The sequence below is a fragment of the Triticum aestivum genome, unplaced genomic scaffold, assembly GCF_018294505.1.
Source record: "Triticum aestivum cultivar Chinese Spring unplaced genomic scaffold, IWGSC CS RefSeq v2.1 scaffold156045, whole genome shotgun sequence".
NCBI lineage: Eukaryota > Viridiplantae > Streptophyta > Magnoliopsida > Poales > Poaceae > Triticum > Triticum aestivum.
In genome coordinates this window covers 5,339-15,161 of record NW_025227909.1, presented here as the reverse complement: position 1 = coordinate 15,161, position 9,823 = coordinate 5,339, and the positions used below count along the sequence as shown (strand labels likewise).

The 9,823-nt window shown below is 43.9% G+C and overlaps 1 protein-coding gene and 1 long non-coding RNA gene across 2 annotated transcripts; both read left to right on the top strand.

Moving 5' to 3' along the window:
- The first annotated feature begins 218 nt into the window (after positions 1–218).
- LOC123172896 (putative disease resistance protein RGA4) lies at positions 219–5,429 on the top strand. Its single transcript, XM_044589787.1, has 6 exons — positions 219–499; positions 1,048–1,281; positions 1,634–2,213; positions 2,283–2,873; positions 3,051–3,133; positions 3,257–5,429. The coding sequence occupies exons 1-6, from the start codon at positions 219–221 to the stop codon at positions 5,427–5,429; spliced, it is 3,942 nt and encodes a 1,313-aa protein (XP_044445722.1).
- Positions 5,430–7,888: 2,459 nt separating this feature from the next.
- LOC123172895 (uncharacterized) lies at positions 7,889–8,495 on the top strand. Its single transcript, XR_006485772.1, has 3 exons — positions 7,889–7,926; positions 8,026–8,156; positions 8,267–8,495. It is a non-coding gene; the product is annotated as an uncharacterized lncRNA (long non-coding RNA).
- Positions 8,496–9,823: the final 1,328 nt, after the last annotated feature.

Here is a 9,823-nt window from a genome sequence, read left to right as displayed (position 1 = left end):
GAAATGAGGTGGACCTTCATTTGTTGTTGTTGAGGGTTTTGCTTATGGCCATAGCCCAGCCCATGTATACAGAGTGGCCATTTAGCCCGTTAACAGTTTATATGTGGCGCTGAGCTCTCGTCTCAGGCACCCCTGCCTGCAATTTTTGCTTTGCTTCCTCCGTCTCTCCACTCCACGCCACGGCCGGCCGCTCACGAGCCCTTCCGCCGGATCTGCCGATGGAGGCCGCCGGGATCGGATGGCTAGCACAGTCCATCCTGTCGAGCCCACTGATCGGCAAGCCCCCTGATCCCTGGGTCCGTGAGGCCGGCCTCGCGGAAGAAATCGAAGGGCTCACGTCTGCAATCAAGGGAGTCCGCGTGGTCGTCTCTGCTGTTGACGGCAGGGAGCTCGGCAACGAGCCACTCGCTGAATCTCTTGCTGATCTCAAGGAGGTTCTCTATGATGCGGCCAACGTGGTCGACGACCTCGACTACCACAGGCTAAAACAGGGTAAGCCTGCCTACCACCTGCAGATTACTTCAGCTGTCATCAGTCTCTATTGCAAAATACAGTTAAATCAGATTTTATCTGAACTGAGCTCAGTTCTTCAGGTGGTGGTGTAGAAATACCCGATGCCGCTGTGAAGTGTTTTGGTCATGTTAGTGTTCTGCTGAAACGCTTCATGTATGGTGGAATTAGAATTTATCCGAGCTTCCTTCTTCGGTTAGTGGTGTAGAAATAGCCTATGCAGATGCCGTTGTGAAATCTAGTGGTAAAAAATGCTCTTCTTCATGGGACGGAGGGAGTAGTTTTGTTCATGTTTTGGTCAGTTTGTACGAGTTACTAGCGTTTTGTTGAAACTATCGTGTCCTGTTTAGTTTCACCGGCAAAAAGACTTAAAAAAAAACCTTGTCTTTTGAGGCCTGGAGCGTTATTTCGCTGAACCTATAACCTTTTGGCAAGGCTCTGTTCCTAAATGTAAAGGAGGCAGCGAGTTCACGATTAATGGGATCATGCTAATACTTCTCTTATTTATGGCACAGCTGCTTCGACATTGATGGTCGATGCTGATATACTGCCAACAAGTAGCAGTCGTGGGAAGAGGCAACGCTCCAAGGCATGGGACCATTTTGTGGTTATAAGAGATGGTAATGGAAACCCTGAGAAGGCAAAATGTAAGTATTGTCAAAGCGTAGTTCAGTGTAAGACTATAAACGGGACAGGAGTTTTGAGCAGGCATATCAAGAGTGCTGGTTGTAGGGAAATGGCAAGTCACCAACAGCAAGAACCTTCCTCAAGGTAGGTTTTACAGATCCAAGAACAACCAAATTCTCTTTATGAGCTACTCTAGGACGATTCATTCATGTTTACATCTTTGCATTGGAGCACTTTTGCGGTTGTAACTTATCTATTATTCTATTTGATGGATCATCTATCTATGATTCTATTTGATGGATCATCTAAATATTACTTTTTTTGGGGCAAGCCACCCTCTTTTGATATATCAATCTCTCAGTTTTTTCATTTAGGATATTGTCTAATTAATTTATAAAAGCTAGAACATTACTAGATCCGCATCCATATGTATCCCTTCTTATTATTTTAATTCATTCACACCATCCGCTTATGAACCATTTCTTTCTTATTGTAGCATAGGCAATGGTACTAGAACAATTGGTAATCCATCCAGAAGTAAAAGGATGAGAATTGATCATGACTCAACACAAGTCACCACAGATAACACAAACCCTTGGAACAAGGAAGAAATTTCCAGCAGGTTACAAGAGATAATTAATCAGTTGCAAGGCATCCAAGGGGGTTTGAGAGGGATTCTCGAGATACTTGGCTTAGACTCTGCTGCAACTTTAAGTAAATCTCGGAGTACAACACATGATCCATGCCGCAGAACATCAAATCTTGTTCAAAGAAAAATATATGGGAGAGCGGCAGAGAAGAAATTCATCATCAATTTGATAAGAGAACACAAATCAGCTGCTGGTGTCACTGTTGTGCCTATTGTAGGCATTGGAGGAGTTGGGAAGACAGCTCTCGCTCAAGTTGTGTACAATGATCCAGCAGTGGGAAATCAATTTGATCTCAGGATATGGATTTGGGTATCTAATATGTTTGATGAAGTGAGACTCACAAGGGAGATGCTAAATTTTGTGTCTCGGGAAATACATCAAGGGCTTTGCAGCTTTGCCAAGCTTCAGGAGGTCTTGAAGAGTAATATCAAGTCAAAGAGGGTCCTACTGGTTTTAGATGATGTCTGGGATGATAGAAATGATAGCCGATGGGACCAGCTATTGGCTCCTTTTACATCTGATGGTGCAAACAACAATTTGATACTCATGACAACTAGAAAACCATCTTTTGCAAAAAGAAGAGGAACAACTGAACCAATTAAATTAAGCGCATTGGGAAAAGATGATTTCTATTTACTGTTTAAAGTATGTGCATTTGGTGATGAGAACTACAAAGAGGAAGAAAGTCTACGTGACATCGGACAACAAATAGTTCAAAAGTTAAAAGGAAACCCATTAGCGGCACAAACTGCCGGATCAATATTAAGAGAGCATCTTAGCATTGAACATTGGACTAGAAATCTGAGGAATGAATATTGGAAATCCCTGCAGCTCACTAGCGGCATCATGCCTGCTTTGAAGCTTTGCTACGACGGGATGCCCTTCCATTTACAACAATGCTTCTCCTATTGTTCTATATTCCCATACAATTATCAGTTTCCCGCTGAGGAGTTAATTCATATGTGGATTTCACAGGGATTTGTGAAGCGTGATAGTTCAAGTGAGTGTTTGGAGGAGATAGGGAAGTCCTATCTAACTGACTTGGTAAACCTGGGTTTCTTTGAACAGGTTGAAGAAATTGAACAAGTCATCTGTTTGGGTACACAAACTTCATATGCAATTAGTGGTCTTATGCATGATTTGGCCAGGGTTGTTTCCAGAGCAGAGTGTTCAACAATAGATGGTATATATTGCAATGAAATATTGCCACATGTACATCATTTCTCAATACTAACTGATTTTGTATATCTTACGGATGATCAGACCCACAACATATCTCGTAGTGAGAAGTTTGAAGAAAAAATACGTATTGCATTTACATCAGTGAAAACCTTGAGGACATTGGTGTTAATTGGGCAGTATGACTCTTTCTTTTTCAAAGTTTTCAAAGAAGTATTCCAAAAGGAACATCATTTGCGAGTGCTTCATTTGTCTGCAACATCTGTTGATTCTCATTCCTTCATGTGTAGTTGGGTAAATCATACACATCTTCGGTATCTAAAACTTGAGGCCGTTCATGTTGAGCTGGGTTCACCGTCTCAAGTTAAGAGCAAGTTTTCCCATCAAATATTAGATGGTTGGCTTACCTCTTTGCAGATAATTCATTTAGAGAACTGTGGACAAGGCTGGATACTTCCATGTCTGGAAAGGTTTCCGTTTCTTACAAGGTTGAAGTTGAGCAATATGGAGGAAGTAAGAGAAGTATCAGTTCCATCATTGGAGGAGCTAGTTTTAGTTGAGATGCCAGATTTGGAGAACTGTTTCTGCACTTCTCTGGGAGATATGAACTCTAGTTTAAGGGTACTGGAAATCCGAGGTTGCCCTGCACTTAAGATGTTTAATTTGCTTGAGAAACATCATAGCTTCAAAATGGAGAATAATGCATGGTTGCCCAGTGTTACGAAATTCGTAATCTGCGATTGTCCTCACTTGCAAGTATTGGCCCCTCTTCGGCCTTCAACTGCATTTTCTGAGCTTTTAATCAGAAGAGTTTCAACGTTTCTGACTATGAAATGTTTTTCCATGGAAACGTTTGAAATTAGGCCAAACTGTCTTTTGGGTGAGTCTTCTGGTGTGATTAGACTGGACGACAAAATCTTGGCATTTCATAATTTGAGGGACCTGAAACACTTGGAAATAAAAGGCTGCAAGAATCTGGTGTCTATTTCACTAATAAGTCTTTCTCATCTGGTATCTCTAGAGAGTTTGAGCATAGAAAATTGCGCAAAACTCTTCTCTTCAGATATTCTGTCACCGCACACACATGAAGACGTGATAGCTGCAGAATATAATGCCTTGCCATATCTTGAAAGTCTCAGTATTGTTTCATGTGGAATAACGGGGAAATGGTTGTCTCTGATGCTTCGACATGCGCCTGCCATGAAGGAATTGGTGATACATGACTGTCCAAAGTTGACAGAGTTACGGATTGAAGGGGGAGGAAACAGTCAGTCGAATCTTATCCTAGCCTCGGAGGCCTCATCATCAGGATATCAAAATGATCTGTCGGCAAGCTCGGCTCAAGATGGATTGTGGTGCGTTCCATTAAACATCACCTCCTCTCTTAAAAAGATAACTATTCGTGAATGCCCTAGTCTAACATTCGATGGGAGCAGAGAAGGCTTTGTTGGATTTACCTCCCTTGAGTATCTACAAATTTGGGAATGCCCCGAGCTGTTCTCATCTTTGGTGCACGAAAGATTGCTCCTCCCGCAATCACTTAGTGAAATCGCACTATTTATGTATTCCCAGGAAACCCTGCAGCCCTGCTTTCCGAATAACCATACTTGCCTCAAAGATTTAGAAGTACGTCATAGCCAAAGGTTGAAGTCTCTAACACTGCACTCCTGCAAATCGCTCGCTGCATTACACGGCATGGAATCACTTGGAACCCTCCGGTCTTTGGCATTATATGAGAACTCAACTTTGGAATTTCTACAGCTGGAATCCTTCACGCTGTTGGAAGATTTGAGAATTTACTACTGTACTTCGCTCCTCACACTAGAAGGCTTGCGATCCACCATGAACCTCAGGTGTTTGAGAGTAGTCAGATCCCCTATCGAGGCACTTACAAGTGCCGGAGAGAGTTACGAGCTAATAGATGGAATTTTCCCTAGACTGGAAAGTCTTACTATCGATGATTCATCTCGCCTTATGACATCATTCTACAAGGGCCTCACCTGCCTCCAACAACTAGAACTATATAGTTTGGAAGAGGAGAGACTAACAGATGAGCAAGAGAGAGCGTTTCTGCTCCATAGGTCCCTGCAAAATCTCCAATTTATGCATTGTGATGACCTCCTGAATCTTCCGGCAGGGCTGCACGGCCTACCATCCCTCAAAACATTGATGATCTACAATTGTAATCACATTTCACGACCGCCGAAGGAGGGCCTCCCACTTTCGCTGGAGAAACTGCTTTTATGTTATTGTGATGATCTCGTAGATCTTCCGGCGGGGCTGCACAGCCTTCCATCCCTCAAGACATTGAAGATCGAATGTTGTCATCGCATATCACAGCTGCCGAAGGAGGGTCTCCCACCCTCGCTGGAAGAGCTAGAGATCAACTATTGCAGCAAAAAGCTGTCAAAACAATGCAGATCGCTAGCAACAAGCAAGCTAAAGGTCAAAATTACTGGATGATAAGCGAACTGGTTACCTGGTGTGTTTCTAAGGTATAAATCTAAGTTCTACCACATATCATGTTATTTATTGGGTGAGCACAAAAATCGTATAATTATAAGCTGTGCTGGAGTGAGTGCCCAGGGCATCCCTGTTTATCTCTCTTACCAAACTGAAAGTTTCAATCGAAACTGTTAAATGCATTTTTCTTCCTCTTATGTGTATGAAATACTTGGGTTTCATACAGCTAGATTCTGCACAGTTTTGTTTTCACTTCACAAAACCCCATCCTCATCTGGCCAGGTTATTGATTATGGGGCCTCGCAAATTGTCATTCTAAACTTGTTGGCATCTCGGATCAACCAAGAGCACGCACTCAACTCAGCAGGTAAGCCTATACGGTTGTTCATCATTCATGTCATGTTCCGAAGTGAAGATGATGAATGTTCTTTTTTCTCTTCCTTGGCCGCAGAAGGGATGGAACAGAGAGGATAGATCCTGAGAGGCATAATGCTTCTGTTCATTACAAGGTGGTGCAAGTAAGTGTTTTTTTTCAGAATTTCCTTGCGACGCTCAGCGAAAATGCTCTGCATCTACCATAATGCATCTGGGAGATCAGATCTCCAGCTCCAATTTGATGGACTAGATGTCTCTTATCTGCATTCGTTGGGGAAGGCAAAGGGTAAAACTGAAACCAACAATGTAAATCAGCGTGCTCTGTTCGCTTAATTGTGCTTAATTATTCAAGGAAAAGAGGGAGGTGAGATATGGCTTTTGTTAAGGTTCAAATGAATATATTTTCCTAGAGTTAATTACACTCTTGATACATAAACTTGCATGGTGGGTACAAATTCATACGGAAACTAGCTTAAAAAATGACTCAAATTGATCACTGAACAGATTAGGACTATCCTGTATGAACTTGGGTTTGTTTGGACTATCTGTTCAGGGGATGGCATGTGGTTATCTTTTCATACAAAAAGCTCCCTGAAACTTCTGGAATTTGTAGGGTTTGATCATCAGCCTTTAAGATCCCAAAATACATCGCCATGGTCACGGTCACTGCTGCTGTCCCCTAGTCAACTTGCACTTGTTTTGGTACTCGATCACTAGTCTTTTGGTTTTCGTCCTCCTACTCAATCTATGCTCGTTTTGAATCAAGTTCATCCATGGCTCAGTACAAACGCATGAGAAAATGAATGATATATTCATATAATGTTGCCATGTGCATGCAGCTTCGTGATGGCCCCAAAATCCTTGAGAACACGTGTGAGTGGAACTACAAGGTGCAAGACTCGCATGGTGGTGTGGGTGTATAACTGTGGTATCGCCGAGGCACCAGCCGGCTGCCAAGAAACGGTCGTGGTTCGAGCCATATGTGCGGCCGGGGTTCATGGACCACATGTCCTTGGTGCATGAGCTCCCATACGACCACGTCATCTTGATCAAGAACCTCATGGTCATGGGCCCGTCCCACGTCTCCAGCCTACACACCTCGCACCGGCAAGCATGAGGACGCGCAGCCGCTCGCACTCAACGTCGCCGAGCGCATCCTCCGTGGTTTCGCCGACCACTCGTGGCCCATGCACGCGCCACACCTCCGCAGCTTACTCCGCTTCAAGGCGCCCTGTGTCACCGCGTGCTCGCAAACACGCTCGAGTATGTGGACAAAGACGAGGGGAGCGGTGCTCCTCGATATGGTTCCTGTGCGTGGTCGCCACCGTGGCACAGGCCATCACTTGACGCAATAATTTGCCATTCTGTCAGTGCATATTTCTGAATCTACTCCTAAATTACTTGAATCCTTTGTCCCAGAAAGGTACTTTGTCCGTGCCGCACCCCTCAACCACCTGATATATTATAGCAGAGAAGATATTAAATCGGTGCCTTGATTTAAGATAGTCAGCACTTCTTTTCTTCAGTAGTTCTGAAGTACTAACAATTATCCGAGCAAGTAAGTCCTAAATAGCACAGATTGTGTTGTAAGCATTAGTTCTGTGTTTGGGTATGCATCTCAAAGTTTTAAAGCATTTTTGTTGGTTTAAAGCAAGAATATTCTCTTAGCCTTGTATTTATTGAAAATCTCAGTGCTAAAATACGTTCATGCAATTTTGGAACAGGTTGATTATTTGTACACCTTATGCAGATTATTTGTACACGGTGTTTCACTAGGCTGGTCCTTCAGATTTCCAGTTCCCAACTTGGCAGGTTCACCTGTTGACCAACTCAAAGTAAAATCCTGACCATTTGGATTCATTGGGTTCCCATACCGTGTTCATTTCTTGTTGCAAGTGTGCTTTCAAGTGTATGTGGTGATTGATCCATCAGTGTGATTTGCTCCATTCTTGTTGGCATAATGCAACTATTTTTCCTTAGCCTTTTTTTTTTTCTGAATCTATCTCAGTGCTAATTAAAATATGTTTCATGTGATATTGAAACAGGTGGATTATTTGTTCATACACTCCAATTCCATTGTACCCCCACCCCAACAACTGCCGACTACATACATCTTGTGCAGGTTTGGTATATGGTGGTGTTTCACTGTCAACCTTCAGAGTTCAGAGTTTCAGTTTTCAATTCCTGACCTTACATTCATTAGTTGGATCCTGTCCTGCAGAAAAAACAACCTGCATCTGACAATGGATCCAGAAGTTGGCATTCAAACTTGCAAAGCTTGGTTGTTCCATCAAAACAACGGCTGTGATGGATGCATCTGTTAGGGGGTCTGTGTAATCGACCATTTCAAAGGTAGTTAGTTAATCACTTGTTGTTCGTGGTGACTCATTACTTCATCAGGCATTTAAGGAAGTTAGTTACAGTACACACTTGCGGTGCTGATCCAGTTCATGAATGTGCAGGTTCTGACCAAACCTGAACCCTGAGAAAGAAGCAGGGGGGTTGGCCTCCTCTGTTTTCGTCCCCTGTCCACACCGCCGTCTCCTCAAACCTCCTCTGTTTTCCTGCCCCTCCTACTTGCTAGTTACTGGAGTACATGATCTGAATTGATCCTTGTACAGGGTACATTGTTTGTTAGCTGCGCCTAGCTAGGTACACAACTTCGTATCCTGCAGTCTTTTTTCAACATAAACACTCCTTCCTCATGGGATCAGCATCCCACACGAGAGACGGTCCTCATTGATCATTGATGACGAAGGCCTTGGAAGATCTATACATCAATTCATCCTGCTGTATGTAATAAAGTTTATTAGAAGGCTAGAGTTTAATGATTGCGATTTAGTTCCAGCAAGCAATTACCCCAGAAAAAGTTCCTAGTGTTGTAACCGCTGCTTCAGACTGGACAGCTAGCTGCGACATCCTACTCACACGAACCTGGAGCATTGCTTCTTGTTCAGATATGTAAATTTCTTGTAATAAGCGGTACCACAATTTAACAAATTTCCCATTTCAGGATTATACTTATGATCGATGAGGGCATATATAATTTCTGAATAATGAGTGTCCAGATGAGTGTACATGCACGGCTGACAAAGTAAAACAATACATTTGGTGTGTTTTAGATGAGAGACCCGAAGGTCCAGCTTTTACTGAAAGCTTTAAAAGGTCTTCCATCTACCCTCTGCAACAGCGGCAGACTGATCACACACACACACACACAAAAAAAACAATGAGAAAATGAAAACCACCAGCCAAACCTAGCGAGGCCGGCGAAAATGAAAAGTAGTTTCTCATCTCACAACACCAAAGGAAAACTGGACACGGCTATCAGCCAACTCCGCCTCTGTCTGTCGGGCTTACACCTGGCCATCCCTCGGGCCGGGCCGGGCTTTGGGCCGGGCCTAACCAAGCCCGGTGCAAAATCATAGGCCCGGGCCCGGCCTGGCCCGGGCGGGCGTCGGGCCTAAAAATCAGGCCCAAGCCTGGCCCGTCAGTGTAGAAAGCCCACCGGGCCTCTTTGTTAATGCGCTAATATGGTGGGCCCGGGCCCGGCTCATGGACAAGGTCGGGCCGACCGGGCCGGGCTGCCCATGGCCAGGTCAGGGGCTGCACTCCATGACAATTTGCCATCACTTTCAACTCCACGGCAATCTTCTCCACGACATGACCGGCTTCCGCCATTGCAACACGAAGGACACAGCACAGTAAGTAGTAAGTAACAGCGATTAGAAAGAAGTGAAAGGGATTTTCATCTGAGACGCAGCTCCTAGGAAGAGAGCCACAAGCTCATCTCTGTTGTGGGGCGACGTGCAAAGCGTCCATACATCCAGGTAGAGACAGCAGCTGAACATCGAGATAAAATGTGATCTATCATCTATTTCCCCTAAAGCATTGGATGCCGTGATCCCAGCCAATTACGAATAGCTAGCTGTGACTTCATTTTATAAGCCAGTGGTGTAACGTCATTTATAAACTGAAGTCAGGTACGTACACACACCAAATGTGAGCTGTGAACCCAG